The sequence below is a fragment of the Juglans microcarpa x Juglans regia genome, chromosome 1D (genome assembly GCF_004785595.1).
Source record: "Juglans microcarpa x Juglans regia isolate MS1-56 chromosome 1D, Jm3101_v1.0, whole genome shotgun sequence".
NCBI lineage: Eukaryota > Viridiplantae > Streptophyta > Magnoliopsida > Fagales > Juglandaceae > Juglans > Juglans microcarpa x Juglans regia.
This window is the reverse complement of record NC_054594.1, coordinates 41787125-41803351: the sequence shown is the minus strand read 5'-3', so window position 1 is coordinate 41803351 and position 16227 is coordinate 41787125. Positions and strand designations below refer to the sequence as shown.

General features: G+C 36.2%; 2 protein-coding genes across 2 annotated transcripts; both read left to right on the top strand.

The window, feature by feature from the left end:
• The first annotated feature begins 1584 nt into the window (after window positions 1-1584).
• Window positions 1585-8822, top strand: LOC121258073 (beta-galactosidase 1). Its single transcript, XM_041159422.1, has 19 exons — window positions 1585-1933; window positions 2139-2234; window positions 2334-2446; window positions 2526-2592; window positions 2707-2799; window positions 2964-3107; window positions 3612-3700; window positions 3861-3966; window positions 4058-4145; window positions 5011-5129; window positions 5228-5392; window positions 5763-5941; window positions 6035-6144; window positions 6288-6397; window positions 6554-6664; window positions 6743-6853; window positions 7258-7463; window positions 7554-7890; window positions 8330-8822. Exons 1-19 carry the CDS (start codon window positions 1766-1768, stop codon window positions 8438-8440), a joined length of 2523 nt encoding a protein of 840 aa, XP_041015356.1. The 5' UTR covers window positions 1585-1765; the 3' UTR covers window positions 8441-8822.
• Window positions 8823-10658: 1836 nt separating this feature from the next.
• Window positions 10659-15298, top strand: LOC121260466. The gene is made up of 6 exons (XM_041162349.1): window positions 10659-11549; window positions 13729-13781; window positions 14106-14193; window positions 14298-14396; window positions 14771-14898; window positions 14981-15298. The coding sequence occupies exons 1-6, from the start codon at window positions 10923-10925 to the stop codon at window positions 15009-15011; spliced, it is 1026 nt and encodes a 341-aa protein (XP_041018283.1). The 5' UTR covers window positions 10659-10922; the 3' UTR covers window positions 15012-15298.
• Window positions 15299-16227: the final 929 nt, after the last annotated feature.

Below are 16227 nucleotides of genomic sequence, written 5' to 3'. Positions count from 1 at the left end.
ACAACAACGTGTAATATGTGTTAAAATTGATAGGATGTTGAAATATGCAATAAAATAAATATGATATAAATATGTTTTTTTTTTATTTTTTTATTTTTATTTTTATTTTTTATAACTGATATAAATATGTTAAAAATTGAATTTGTATCGAGCATTAAATTATAAAGTGGTCCTCACAAGGAAAACCCTCGTGGCTGGAAAGTTGGATATTCGTCGTAATCAATTACTTATAGGCTACGGACCATTATTGATGAACGAAGCACCTTATCTGATGCCAACACTCCCTTAGTGACTAATTATTGTGTACAAATTAATAATTAAAAAAATTAAAAAAAGCACACTTAATTCACTTGAAAAATAATTTGTATAAATCTTAAATAAATAAATTTCGTCTAAATCTTTGAAAAAAAATAGATTTCACATTGGAAAAATATAAAAAAAAAATTATTTTTTTTAGTAAACTCACTTTTTTATAAATGATTTGTTCGAGACTTATCTATTTAGAGTCTTTATATATATATTTTTTTATACAGGAGGAGGGAGTATTCATCCTTAATTTTCTTAATAAGAAATAAATGTGTTGTCAAATGATCAAAAAGATCTTGACTAGAGCCTTTACTTAATATTCCTTGTTGCACATTTATTTAAAATATAAGAAATGATATTTACAGTCATAGAATGCGTAAGTTCTGTATAATTTTTTTAAAAAAAGTGAATAAATTCGAACAAAAACTCTATATGCAATCACTTTTATTTCGTCCTTACGTATTCTATTAATGTGATTAGTTGTATCATTTTTTTTAATATAAAATAATTATTTTTAACCAATCATATCAGTAGAGTGTAGAATACACCAAAGTTACTATATATATATATATATATATATATAGCAGAACTTAAATATGGAACCCACGTTAAGAAGGAAGAGACAATGAGTCCGTACAACTTGAAGCGATGTCCAAAGTAGTTAAAATGAGTCCGTGAGAAATGGGTAATATTGGATTCCTTTTTCAAAGCGTAGCGTAGCTTCGAAACAACCGCATTGAAACGTCGTTACCGAGAATTGATGTTTCTTTATAATAATTAAGCGCCTGAATGGCGGCACCTCAATTTTTATATTCCGGCCGGTGAAGTTGGAAGCCAGTATTTTGGGATTAGGTCGAGGGAATCTTTGTGTTTTGATTTCTCGAGAATACCTCTGTTTATTTTGTTTACTTTTTACAAACAGCCAAACAGAACTTTGAACTTGAGTAGCTTTTGCTCATATTAAAGAAATAATATTTAAAAAAAATAATTACGAGAAAAAAAGAAAAAATTAAGTACATTGGACATGGTTCCGCGTCATTGGAGTAAGTCCAAAAATATAAAAAACGAAAAAAAAAAGGAAAAAAAAAAAAAAAAAGTAGGAAAGGCCGAAAAACTCCTTCCAAAGCACCTTCGAAAGTGGGTCCCACTTTCACTTTCAGGCTGCCCACTCTTGAATGTTTAAAAGCGGCCAGAAAGCACTTCATTTTTGCCAAGTTGTAAACAGATCGCACCTTCATTAGTGTGAAGGTCAGTAGCAGTATCAGTGTGAAAATTCTCTGTTTTCTCGTAGGAAAGGAAAATAAATCCGAAGACAGGAGCTGAGGAAGTCATAAACGGTAAACCAGCTGGTTTTGTGCCCTTATCTTTCTCTCTCCATCTTTATTGAAAAAAAGCTTAGAATAAGGTGCGGAGAGAAACAAAGAATAACAAGAAGAGTCATTGCTTTTTCGTAGTCACCATGTCCTCGAAGCTTGTAATGTGGGATGTTATAATGGTGTTTTTGTTTGGTTTATGGGTTGGTTCTGGTAAAGCCTCTGTGTCCTATGACTCTAAGGCTATCACCATTAATGGGCAAAGAAGGATTCTCATTTCCGGATCCATCCACTACCCAAGAAGCTCCCCCGAGGTACTACTTCACACTTACCGGGTTTCTTTGATTTTCATGTTTTTCTCTCCTTTTCTTTTCTTTTTGTTTTGGTTTTCTTCAACTGGGTACCTCTAAAATTTGCATCTTTTTTTTTTTTTTTAGATTTTTCGTTGTATTTTCTTTAAAAGGCTTTTCCGGGTTTAGCTTGTATTTTTAAGTTTGATTCCTTTTTGGGTTCTTACAGATGTGGCCAGATCTTATTCAGAAGGCAAAGGAAGGGGGGTTGGATGTGATACAGACTTACGTTTTCTGGAATGGGCATGAGCCTTCACCCGGCCAAGTACTGTATAGTAGTGGCATTCTTCTCTTTTCTGCGCTTTCAGTTCTATGTGCATTTGTATGTTTTAATTATTTCACTTACAGTTCTTATTTGTTGTAGTATTACTTTGAGGGGAACTATGATCTGGTTAAGTTTGTAAAGTTGGTGAAGCAAGCCGGCCTTTATGTTCATCTAAGGATCGGTCCTTATGTTTGTGCTGAGTGGAACTTTGGGTAATACTAAATTATCACGATTTACTCTAAAATACTGAAAATTAAGCAGAATTTTTATTGTTTTTATTTTTTTTTTCAGGGGATTCCCCGTTTGGCTGAAGTACATTCCAGGTATCAATTTCAGAACAGACAATGGGCCTTTCAAGGTGAGAAACTTCTGAATACTACATCTGAAATTCCTTCATGGATCTCATTTATTTCTGTTTGCGTTGTTGTGATATTTGCTTTACTGAACCTGATTTTTATCTGCTTTAATGAAGGTTCAAATGCATAAATTCACAGAGAAGATTGTCAATATGATGAAAGCTGAAAGGCTGTATGAGTCTCAAGGTGGTCCAATTATTCTATCCCAGGTTCGCATAGCTCCCCGGCTCCACATTATGTTCTTTCCTTTGACCCAACGAAATGCAACGTTTTTTCCTAATTGAATCCAAGTCAGACTTTCTAACTTTTATTTTCTCATATTATGAAGTATTAAACTAGGAGAAATATCTTTCTCTGCAAATTTTTGTTACAGATTGAAAATGAATATGGACCTATGGAGTACGAAATTGGCGCACCTGGTCAAGCTTACACCAAATGGGCAGCCCAAATGGCTGTGGGGCTTGGCACCGGTGTCCCATGGGTCATGTGCAAGCAAGATGATGCCCCTGATCCTATTGTAAGCGCAGCCAAGCTCTCTTTCTACCTCTTTCTTAGCACGTTCACTAAATTCACTCTTGATGGTTTGCATGTTATGTTCCCTCATCATCGGTGGGGTTGCTACTTAACAGTGTGCTGTCCCCATGTTGCTCATGGATGAAATGAATAATTATTCCTCAATGCACATGGCTGAACTTTGCTATTTTTTTTCTCTGTTACTGTTGTCATTATTTATTTCCTTTGAAAATTGAACTTTTTAATGGCCAGTTGATGACTATGTTTTCTAATTGGTAATTCACACACATACACACGCACACATCTCAACTTTCATAGCTAGCGGATCATACGAAGAATCTTGTACCCTTTCCTTGCTTGGAAAAGTTAAAAGCCGTATTGCATCAATAATACACTTTGTGCAAATCATGAATATTTAGCTGGAACCATAGTTGTATAACTGCTTTGTGTTCCACTCTCATTTCTTGTCTTTTCCTATATTTCTAATTTGTTTTATCTATCCAAACAGATAAACACTTGCAATGGTTTCTACTGCGACTACTTCTCTCCTAACAAAGCTTATAAACCCAAAATGTGGACAGAAGCCTGGACTGGCTGGTAACTCTGCATGCTTCTATCTTGAATTGAGCACCATATTTTTTCTCTGTTGAATAGATCAATTTCTCATCCTTCTGGTGCTGACCAAGAACCAAAGGTTATAAAATACCATAGAATATTTTCTGGATGCTTATCCTTTCATTTTCTGTCATGTGTACAGGTTTACTGAGTTTGGAGGTCCAGTTCCTTATCGACCAGCTGAAGACTTGGCATTTTCAGTTGCAAGGTTTATACAGAAGGGGGGATCATTTATTAATTATTATATGGTAACTTCATTGCTTGTACGGAGTGGATCCAATTGCCTGAATAATTCAACTCACTGAACTGATCTTTATTTTTTTGTTTTCATTATTCCAGTATCACGGGGGAACAAATTTTGGTCGAACTGCTGGTGGTCCTTTCATCACTACTAGTTATGATTATGACGCTCCTCTTGATGAATATGGTAATGGGCAATGGAATTTGAACCACAGATATCATTAATAACTATTCCATTTGTGTAATTTGAGTATAGAACCATTAGAACTTACAAGTTTCGTAATTGTTTCCATTCATATTATGCGGATATAATTTTACTGTCCAATTTGTTTTTTATTTACTACTTGATCAGTTTTCAAACTGACACAAAGTGCCATCTGCCAAATCATGGTGAAATGGCTGCTGCTGTCACTTTACCATATTTTGTGCTGTGTTTGTGCTGACAATATAGTAATGAGCTGAATGGCATTTTAATAGGTGAAACAATATCTCTTGTAAGCAAAATGAATGCCTTTTTTTATAGTTAAGATAAAAAGCATGAATTTATAATAGGGTGCTGCTAGCGGGCCGCCCAACACTTACCGCTGGGCGTACCGCTAGCACAAATGTGTAGTTTGTTTTTTTTTTTTTTATCATTTTTTTGTAAATATTTTTTTAACATCCTTAACCATTAAGAAAAAATTAAAAAAATATACAATTTCACTAATAATCACTTCCTTAATCATTAAGTAAAAAATAAAAATAAATATTCAAGCAGTAACATTGAGGGGGCTAAGTAGGATTTTCCTTTATAATAAGCCAAAGGTTGACAAAAATGACCTAGATATAGTTTTTTTCATAAGCCTTTGGCCATAGAATCATTTATCATTTTAGGAAGATTGGGATAGTTGAAGACATTACTATGATATGGCTACAAAATTTTGGATAGATCCATACCCCTTCATCTGGTGGGTCCTTCCCCCTCCCCCACGGGTGAACTAACTGACAGTCAAGTCGGCGAAGAATCAGTTTCTGCATGAATTTGAAGGTTGCCATTTTCTCTCTCTATGCAGGACTTTTGAGACAGCCTAAATGGGGCCATTTGAAAGATTTACATAGAGCCATAAAGCTGTGTGAACCAGCTTTAGTATCTGGAGATCCCTCAGTGACACCACTTGGAAATTATCAAGAGGTTAAGCTAACTTCAGTTCTCTAAGAATCATCAATTCGACTTTAGAGTACTGTGTACCTAGAGCTTACTCCTAATTTTTTTATTTTATTTTCTTATAGGCTCATGTATTCAGGTCAAAGTCTGGAGCTTGCGCTGCATTTCTTGCAAATTACAATCCAAGATCTTTTGCAAAAGTGGCTTTTGGGGATTTGCATTACAATTTGCCTCCTTGGTCCATCAGCATTCTTCCAGACTGCAAGAACACTGTATACAACACTGCTAGGGTGAGAAAAGGACTTTATGATAAATTGAATCTCTCTCTCCCGCTTTCTCTCTCAGCTGAACTTCATTAGGCGTGATTGTCAGGATTAATTTTTACCCAACTGTAGGCAGGTTACATTGAGATAAGTTTTGCGATTTATACATACTTCAGTTCTATCATGCATGTTATAATTTTTATGAATCTTTTCTATAGAAATATTGTGACATGGAGACATTTTCACATGCTAATCATGTTTAGAATCTAAATGTATTGTGGTTTTTGAATTCTGTAAAATATTCTTCCTCACATTTTTAAAGAAACAAGAGCATTTATCCCTTTAAAGTTTCCCAGGGAACAAAAATTTGACAAGATGTACTAAAATTTATTTACAGGTCGGTGCCCAAAGTGCACAGATGAAGATGGTTCGTGTTCCTGTTCATGGAGGATTCTCTTGGCAGGCATACGATGAAGAGACATCCTCTTATGATGATGCTAAATTCACGGCAGTTGGGTTGTTGGAGCAGATAAATACAACAAGAGATGCTTCTGACTATTTGTGGTACTCAACAGAGTGAGTGACCTAAAACTATGCATGGTTTCATTTTTTCAGTTGTGCATTTCTTTCATGAAATATTTTCTAAATTTCACATACCATAATCCCCAGTGTTAAGATCGAGGCCAATGAAGAATTCCTGAAGAGCGGAAAGTATCCTGTTCTTACAGTTTTGTCTGCTGGCCATGCCTTGCATGTTTTCATCAATGGTAGACTATCAGGTAGGCAGCATGTTGCAAGTTTCAGGGCTTTCTTTAACCAATTTCTATGGGTATTAACTTCCTGCGGCCACTGGAATGATTCAACATTTTATCTTATGACTTCAATCAGTATCTCTTGACATGTTTCTTTATTAATTTATCAGGAACTGCCTATGGAAGTTTAGAATTTCCAAAACTAACATTTAGTGAGAATGTGATGCTGAGAGCTGGTATTAACAAAATCTCACTCCTAAGTGTTGCTGTTGGTCTCCCGGTCTGTGCTCTCTCTCTCTCTTTCTCTCTCTCTCTCTCTCTCACACACACACACACACACACACAGATGCATTCATTCCTCTAGTTTTCTTTAAGAATTTCCATGGCATTTTAAATTTGACTGTATTATTCTTTCTGCTGTCTGATGTAAGCTCAGAATGTTGGTCCACATTTTGAGACTTGGAATGCTGGTGTTCTTGGCCCAATTACATTGAATGGACTCAATGAGGGGAGAAGAGACTTGTCGTGGCAGAAGTGGTCTTACAAGGTTTGGTTTCAAGCATATATACCCCCTTCTTTATCTGAAATTTTACAGACTCATTTGAGTTGCATTTTCCCCCATCAGATTGGTCTTGAAGGAGAAGCATTGAGTCTTCATTCACTCAGCGGGAGTTCTTCAGTCGAGTGGGTTGAGGGGTCTTTTGTGGCCCGAAGGCAGCCTCTAATGTGGTACAAAGTGAGTTTCTTAAATCCCCACCAACACTTCTTGTTATTCCTGTGAGGTTGCAAAAGAAAGATATGTGAGTGTCAGCTGTTGCTTGGGCATTGTTACATCAAACTATATTTAGTTGGGTAATTGCATTGTCCTTGATGTGGCACTTTCTCGTAAGTGGTTTTTTTTTTTTTTTTTGTCCGAGCATTTTGGTTTTAGTTCTTAAAACAGAAACATAAGATCTGTTTGCATTGAAGCCAGGGGTGTACAGATTTCTAATATTGTATTGGAGAAAGAAATTACGGTAGAAATCTATTATCAAGTCTATATTGAACATGATTTCATATAATGAGAACGTGAATCAAAGTACATCCTTTTAAGCAGCACTTTTCTGTTAAGATTAGACTTGATGTCCTGTAATATTTCAGACTATGTTCAATGCACCTGCTGGAAACACCCCATTAGCCTTGGACATGGGCAGCATGGGTAAAGGTCAAGTGTGGATAAATGGACAGAGTCTTGGCCGCTACTGGCCTGCATATAAAGCATCTGGTACCTGTAGTGAATGTAATTATGCTGGAACATATAATGAGAAGAAGTGCTTAAGCAATTGTGGGGAGGCTTCTCAAAGATGGTAAGAGAGAAAAAAAACCTCCATTCATTTGGAACTTTGTTATGCTGGTAAGGAATTTTGGACAAACTGAAAAATGGCTAACAATTTCAGGTATCATGTTCCTCATTCATGGCTAAACCCGACCGGGAATCTGCTGGTTGTTTTTGAAGAATGGGGTGGAGACCCAAATGGGATCTTTCTGGTTAGAAGGGAAATAGATAGTGTCTGTGCTAATATCTTCGAGTGGCAGCCAACCCTCATGAATTGGCAGATGCAAGCGTCAGGCAAAGTCAACAAACCGCTGAGACCTAAAGCCCATTTATGGTGTGGCCCTGGGCAGAAAATATCATCAATAAAGTTCGCTAGCTTTGGGACACCGGAAGGGGTTTGCGGAAGCTTCCGGGAAGGAAGCTGTCATGCCCACAAATCATACGACGCTTTTCAAAGGGTATTACTAGCATCTTTCATTACTTATCTCTAACTAATAAGCTTATCTGTAACTTAGCCTCAAACTTTGTTGTTGGGTGTTATTGATTTGAGAAATGGTCTGCTCTGTTCATCAAAAGCATTATATTTGCAAGAGCATGCTATAATAGACGCATACTTAGGTGTTGCTCTTGTATATGTCCCATATACTTGGGCTATTGCCTACTCTTTTGATCGATGCAATTTTGTTTACCGATCCAAACAAAAATAGATGCATGCTTCTACTTCTGATCTTGGAAAATGCTCCCACTGGGCCTAGTTATAATGCTAGGCTAAAATCTGCTAGCCAACCGTACATTTTCCCTGTGCTCCTTTTTTATGCTTTCATATCTGGTTCTTTTACTTCTGTCCTTTTTCCCATCATCGATGGATAAATATTAAACAATGACTACTACATGCAGAGTTGTGTAGGGCAGAGCTCCTGCTCGGTAACTGTAGCACCGGAAATTTTTGGAGGAGATCCATGCCCAAATGTCATGAAGAAGCTCTCTGTGGAGGCTGTTTGCAGCTGAATTTAATAAGATAAGGGTCCCTAATTTAATACGTCGTGTCCAGTTCATCTATTTTTGGGTAAATCAACTACACGTCCAGATCATCATGACCATTCATTTTGGCTTTTCCAAGGTGAAGTTGTACAAATATACAACACACCATCTGGTTGAAAGCCTATACAGATTGTTAAAATGATTATGGATAAGCTATATGTATATACCAGCCATTGTTTTGTTTGGTGGCTTGCAAGTTATTTGCGGTAGGGGAGAAAGAGTCAGTCGAGGCACATTGAGATGATACTAATCAGAGTCCATGTGCAAATTTTTAGTTTCAGAATCTGGAAGCCTCTGGTTCCAGTAATGTGTATTTGAATTTCAGTAATGATGTATTTGAATTTCCTTATACCTTTCTTGGAAGCAATTGTTTCATTGTTTTTTCAGCAAGAAAGGTTTTGAAAACAATAACAATAACGTTATGAAGCTTAACGGATTCTGTGTTTTTTTTTTTTTTTTTTTTTTTTTTTTTTTTTTTTTTTATTTTTACAGTAGACCCTTGAACTGTTTCTCACATTTTATTTGTGATGATGCTCTCGTTTCTGCATGCATTGAATTCATACAAATAACTGCATTGTAAGATCCTCGATTGAATTTAGCTACAAGTTTGAGAAAATTGATGATGATTGGGGGCCTGGGGCCTTTGATTTGGAGTATAGGTAATAAACTTGCACCCATATGTAGTAAACTGCATCCTGCTTCAATGTAGATAGTCCCCTTTTCATTTTCTTAGACTTCCAAAGTACAACGAAATTTCTAAGCCTTTTTCACTTTGAAAGTCAGGAACTTCATTATTGAGGCATCTCCCATATCAAAGATATCCATCAAAGGTCTAACATGGGTGGAAAATGCATGCAATCAACCAATGAGAGTGTAGAATGCTGGAAAGAATCAAACTGGTGAATGGTGATGGAACCAGTGAGGAAAAATAAGACTTCCTGGTTTTATAAGATCAAGAGTAAATAATATTAACAAGATTTTTTAAGGGTGATTAGGGGTTGTTAACCCAAGATGGAGCCGCCTAAATTCCTCCGAGACCTCTTACTAAGAAATTGCTTCTTCCTTTCTCACTGCAATTAGACCTAGCTAGCCTGTTTGTGTCGTAGGAAAGTCACATTGACTGTCCATACACAGACTTGCTCATACGTAACTTCTATAAGAAGAACATTTATTAACCAAAAAGTAATTGCATTTAATATTGGGAAGAAATCCAACTACTGAGTACGTTTGGATATAGAAATATTCTCAATTTATTATTAAAATTTTATCAAATTCTCGTATAAAATATAATAAATAATTTAATTTTTTTAAATTTGAAAATAATAATAATATTAAAAAATAATATTTTAATAATATTTTATTTAATTCGTCTAAAATTATCTCATCTCATCTCACCATTCAAATAAACTAATCAAGTCAGAGAAGAGGTTACTTTTTAGCACCAAGAAAGTTTAATTTCATAAGCCTGTTCTTTCCTTTCATTTTTTTTTTTTTAAATTTTCAATCGTTTTTAATTTTTAAGTATTTTCTCTTTTTGATTCTATAATATTTCTGACTTTTTGATGCTTTTATTCTTGGGCTTTTAATAATCTTTAAATTTCTAGTATTTTTATTTTTATTTTTTAATTAGATGACTGATGTGGTACTTCAGTGCCTAGTACCAACTACTACTGATTGGTCCATATATGAATGACATTGACCCCAATGTCAAAAGTGTGTCATAAAAAAATATTCAACAAAAGTTCGAGCAAAATAAATTAATTGCAAATTTATGAAAACCTTAGCAAAAGTCAGAAATTTAAAAAATGCATAAAAGAATCATAGAAGGGTAGAAGGGGAGGTTTCAGAAATTCTCCCAACTGCCAATAGGTTGTTTTATATGGAGCCAACATCATATATTTGATGGGAAAGATCATATAATTAATTAATCTATCCAAAAAAAACATAGACAAAGCAGCACATGAATCCAATTTTTTATGTCAAAAAAAAAAAACCAATTTTTATTATTAATTAAATAATAAGGAACATTTTTTTTTTAATATGAAGAAAAAACACAGATGATTGAGATTGACCAGCGTGCTTGCATATTTCGCACAAAACAACAGCTGTAAATCAGTCGGCTGTCAATGGAAAAAGATAAAAAACAAAAAAAAGAAAAAGTGCCAATATCCCACCGCCACACTAGCACAATCTTTTTCATTTGAGATAAACATCCTGGGATGGAAGGAAGTATCCGTATCCAACGCAGAACCTTCGTATCAGAGTACTTACTAGGAACATATTTTCCAGTCTCCGTTTAAACCCTCCCTCACGCGCATAATATCTTAAAAGTTCGAAACATATCCAACACCACACACAGATTCCTCTCTTTCTCTCTCTCAATGACGTGCTTCAATGGCGGCTATATATTCGTTTCTGTTTAAATGTTGAGCCTTTTCTTTTGTTTGCAATGGACAATTATTACTCGCAAATACACGAATCCATGTTCTACTTATGCTTCTTGGTCTTTTTCTTCACCTTCTTTCTATTCATTTTCTCTTACTCTATGTATAAAAGATTTAGGAAAACCGAGCAGAAGCTAGAAGAGGAACATATCCAGAAGCCAATTCAGAACGACCCGTTGAGATTGGAGCGTTCTTCGGTTGAAACTGTGGATAACACCCATGAAACCCGTGAAAATGACCCGACCCATCTGACCCATTCGCTGCTTTTGGAGATCTTGCCATCTGATTCCCCGAAATGGGAGTGTTTGTTTGGCGAAGAAAAGAGTGGTAACCCGGATCCAAACGGGTCGGGCTCGGCCGAGAATGGGGTTGAGTCGGTTGAGGATCTGAGGGTGAAGAAGAAGAAGAAGAAGAAAAGGGCCAAGAAGAAAAGTTCGAATTTGCAAGCTGAAATGGATGGCGAAGAGAGGTGCGTAGAGAGAAAAAATTCGGATTCGGGTTACCAGGTCAAGAATGACTTGGTATGCCTGTATCCGTTTACATCTTCAAGTAGTGGTATGCAGAGGAGGATCAAGCAGCAGTACGATGAGCTTGTGAAGTGCAATGAGACCAGGGGACTAACGCTGGCACAGGTTTTTTATTTTCTAGCCAATGTGTTCTTACAAGTTCGAATTTTTAATCTTCGTTTGAATACATTCGTTTTTGTATGCAATGGTTGTGGAATTTTTATTTTTAAGAGTATTGAATGATTGTTATGTACGTGCAATGATGGGTTGGTGTGGGTTTGTGTGTTGGCCTCTCTGCCAATGTCAAATACAGTAATAAAAAAGGGACTTCTCGTATAGTTTGTTGGGTTAACATGTTGTTCTATGATTTACTAAAACTGGAATAGAGATATTTCTCACGGTCCAAAGAGGCAAAGATCATGAGCTGTTTCTGGATGGACGGTAGATCCTTGGGGAAGAGGATTAAATTGGCCCTTGCAAACAGCTTGATACATGGGATAAAAATTTCAACCAGATGGGTCGTTAATGCACCTCGAGTATTATTTTCAATCAAATGAATAAGAATTAGAGCGTCATAATGTGAGAGAAATAAATAAGAGGCCTTTCAACTTATTGCTTGAAATGGTGTATGGCCAGGCAGAGACTGGGATGGTAGTTACGTGTCTTGTATGAGATGGTATCAAGGCCTTTATTTTTAGTTTGAGTTAGGTGGTGGCATATTTATCGAACGTATTTGGGTCTGTGATCTTAAAAGTGCCCTGGGATATATCTCTGTATCATTGGATAGAATCGGTCTCATTGCTGCCAGCAGTTGCAGATGCCACCCAGTGAAGTTGTGTTTATCTGCTTTTTTTTTTTGCCCTTTCCTTTTTTGGCCAATGAGGAGGTCTTAAAGCAAGCTTTCAGCTGGAAAAATAGTCTATTCTATGTTTCATTTTTCTCTCCTTTTTTGAGCTTTTAAAATGTTTCATGTGGTCTATCTCTCTGTCTCTCTCATGGAACATTCTCGAATCTCCATCTTTTGTAACTTGGGTTTTTAGTCACGGCTTAAATAATAAATCTAAGATAAATGCCTTATGCCTGTGTGACTTAATTTAATGACAGTGTTTCTAAAGCTTTACAAGCCTAACACATTGAGGCTTGGCTCAATGAGAACTTCTGAAGGATTTATTAGATAGACTCACGTCTGAGGTAGATATCAGTTTATCAGGCCTCATGTTTGGGTCGCTCACAGTTTGATGAAAACTCAGGTTCTTCCTAGGGAACTGGTAACTTTGACTGCTGGTAACATACTTGTGTACTGGTTGTGACTTTAGAAGGTTTTTTTAAGTCCTCTGCAGCAGAAAACAAGAGTAATTAGATGCAGAAGATTTGGTCCATGATATTTTTTTAAAAAATCTAATTATTTTTTTACTTAAATGAATTGCTTGAAACAAATTTTGGCATCTCTATTCTATGCAACTTTGGTGCTCTTACTATAAGTGTTAGAATGTACTGGCGATACGCTGCTGGCAACTCCCTGACAGCTTAATATATGAGAATTGATGGTTCTAGGGCATTTCTTGAAACAGAGATGCGAACACTTCACCAACCTGGTGTCGAGTTTGTTAATCCTTGATGATTCTGTTTAATTGTTTGGAACTACCATTTATTAAAATCTCATTTTTCTGCATGTGCGATGTTCTCATTTGATTCAGGGTTGTGGGGCCAGCACATAAGGTGAGGAGGGGTGTTTAGTGTGTGCTTTATTTCATTGTTGGCCCATCTCTTTACAGCTTAAAAATATGGCACCGATGGTTTTGTACAAGAAAAATGAGTTTATCTGAAGGTTGAGGCATTCTTCCTTGTCTCGCACATCACACTTCAGAATATCATGCCTCTAGCTCTAACAGCATTGACTTTCTGTGAATGGATCACAATACGGGGTCCCCCCCCCCCCCCCCCCCCCCCCCCCTTTCCCTCTCACTCCCACAAAATCCAAAAAAGTATCTAGTTGTGAGTAAAAGAAGCATACCATTGCAGATGTTTGATGTCAATGAAATGCATCTATTTCCCTCTTTTGGATGTGTTATACGTTGTAAATATTGTAATTGTATTGTCATAATGTAATTATCTTTGAGAGGTAGAATTTCTCATTATACAGCTAGATATAAAAGAGCTTATTTCCACAGAATTTGATTTAAATTGCATGGTCTTTCTGATTCAAAGTGCATGAAACTGTGAGGCAAATTCTCTTTTTTAAATTGAATGGTCGAATGATTATTAATTCAATGTCATAATCCGTATTGTATTTCTCATGTTACAGGTTGGAGAGTTTGCTAATTGCTTGATTGAGGCTAGAAATGAGCTACAGCACAAGTATGTTCGAAATTATTTAGAGGAAACTGAGTTTGTCTTTTATGTTTGTTTTCTTTCATTTTCCTTCTGTAAATGTTGATAGTTTGGGAATCACTATCGTGGAATTTCCCTAGTATGTTGCAACCTCTTCTAACCTAGACTTTATTTTCCATTCGGTAATTTTCAACTTGTGGATGATTTCGGTAAAAGATGTGAATGGTTTTTGGACTTTTTACCTTCATTTCCCAAATGGAGAACTTTCATAAGCACTGCCATACTTTGACATAATAATTTTCCCTATAGTTTCTGGTTTTTCGAGGTACTCAATGATTTTTTTTATGACAGGGCTGATGTCATCCAACGCAAGTTCACCATAACAAAGGCTCTACTATTCAAGGCAGACAGATCTTCCTTTGACCGCCTTCGGAAGCAGGTTGGCACAGATTTTTTTTTTTCTTTTGGATTTAGCGGGAAAATGATATTAAGTATTGCATTCACATCCATGATCCATAAGTGAATCAATGCTTGATGTTTCAGATATACAAGCTAGAAGTAGAACAACAGAGACTAGAAGAGGATGCATTTGTTTATAATTGGCTTCAGCAACAGCTTAAACTCTCTCCGGCATACAAGAAGGTAGTTTTAATTTTATCATTTTAGATAATGCTTTATCCTAGTTCTGGTAAACTCTTCCTAGTTACCTTGGGAGTTGCTTATAGAAGTTGATTGTGTAGACAACTAATAGTTAATGAAGTTATCTCCCACCACTGCCCTTTTTACCTAACTACATTTCAAATGCCTATATTTTTTCACGGAAGTAACCTTTTCTTTGCACGCCGAAAATTTTCAAATTTTTCTCTTAATTGTCTCCATAAAATGAGCAAGAATTTCCTAAATGTTCTTTTTCTTTCCTTCACTTCTACCTAACTAGATGAAGTCTGTAATGGCTTTCATCGCACCCATTGTGGTAGATTATGCTGATGTTTTTAACCCTCTTTTTCTTTAATAAGATGCTTGAAATTAGCGCTTCCATGGAGTTGAAGGCCAAATCTGGTGAGATGATGGAAAGCACTGATACTGACTTTGCTGACATTTCTTTTGAAGAGTTATTAGCGAAAGAAAAGAAGGATTCGTTTTGGTATGCTCATTTGTATGATGGCCTCATTTTTCTTTCTGTGTTTGGGTTCTGTTTATATAACCTCATTCCATCCTATGTGCAGGCAAAGAAAATCAAGATCGTGCTCAGGGTGAAGACTATCCGTTTTTCTGACTCTAATCATGAGATTCAGTTCAGTCATCTGTATATCTAATGCGGAAGAGGTCTTCACTGTAACAGATCTTTTTTGGTTGCCTGTGCTTCTTTGTCACTCTTTTGAACAGGAATATAGCCATAACTTATGTCTGTTTAAATTTTCCGGTGGAAGCTGGTTGATCATATGTTTCTTGAATGTAGCATACATGCAACGTTCTGCTGAAATTCTGCCTTTGCTAATTACACATTGGCTTTTTTTTAAACAGCCGAACTGACTTACCTTTTAGTATTGGTTTTTTAATTTATTGACACATTAAGAGCAAAATCCAAATTTGTCAAGTCAAATGAATATGATTTATTATGGGAATAATTAGCTGGAGTTTATAGCTTGTGAGACCTCCCTTGGTGTATTGGGGGAGATTTTAATGTTACAAGATTTTCAAGCGAGTGTTCGGGGAATAAAAGAGTGCGGCTATGCCGGCTAGCAATGACAGAGTTTTCAGAGTGCATATTTGACTTGAACTTGGTGGATTTGCCTTTAGCAGAGGGTTCATCCACGTGGTCTAATAATCAGACTTGGTTTCAACTAGATCGTTTCTTAATATCGCTAGTATGGGAAAGTCGCTTTCCGGATGTATGGCAAAGGCGCTTGCCTTGTCTTTGTTCGGAACATTGGCCTATTATGCTTAATTGTGGTGGTCTCCGAAGAAGGCGACGGTATTTCAAATTTGAAAATGTGGCTAATATCATAAGGTTTTGTAGAAAGGGTGAGACAATGGTGGTCTTCGCATCAGATTCATGGTACCCCTAGCTTCATCTTAGCGGGTAAACTGAAAGCATTAAAAAAAGATTTGAAACTGTTGAATATGTAGTCTTTTGGAGATATAAGGGAGTGTAAGAAAAACAAGGTGATAGAGATCTAAGTGTTAGAGAGACTTCAAGAGACTCGGCCTCTTACACAAGAAGAACTAGCACGAAAGACAGTGTTGGTTGCGGACCTCGAAATGATTATATTATTAGAAGAGACGTCATGGCATCAAAATTCGAGAGCTTTGTGGCTAAGGGAAGGAGATTGAAGTATGAAATTCTTCCATAGAGTTGCTAACTCTCATAGGAGAAATAACAATATTAAAATGCTGAAAATTGACGAGGTTAAGTGACGGGAAGAGTAGGTAATCCACAATCATGTAGTTGATTTCTTTAAGCAGCTACTAA

Bases quoted from the DNA above. Each gene is read 5' to 3' on its own strand.
- LOC121260466 (XM_041162349.1), top strand. From the start codon at position 10,923: ATGGACAATTATTACTCGCAAATACACGAATCCATGTTCTACTTATGC. The intron at 14,397-14,770 runs GTAGTTTTAATT...TTCTTTAATAAG, and splicing joins TCTCTCCGGCATACAAGAAG to ATGCTTGAAATTAGCGCTTC. The intron at 14,899-14,980 runs GTATGCTCATTT...TCCTATGTGCAG, and splicing joins GAAAAGAAGGATTCGTTTTG to GCAAAGAAAATCAAGATCGT.
- LOC121258073 (XM_041159422.1), top strand. From the start codon at position 1,766: ATGTCCTCGAAGCTTGTAATGTGGGATGTTATAATGGTGTTTTTGTTT. The intron at 2,235-2,333 runs GTACTGTATAGT...TATTTGTTGTAG, and splicing joins ATGAGCCTTCACCCGGCCAA to TATTACTTTGAGGGGAACTA. The intron at 2,447-2,525 runs GTAATACTAAAT...TTTTTTTTTCAG, and splicing joins TGTGCTGAGTGGAACTTTGG to GGGATTCCCCGTTTGGCTGA.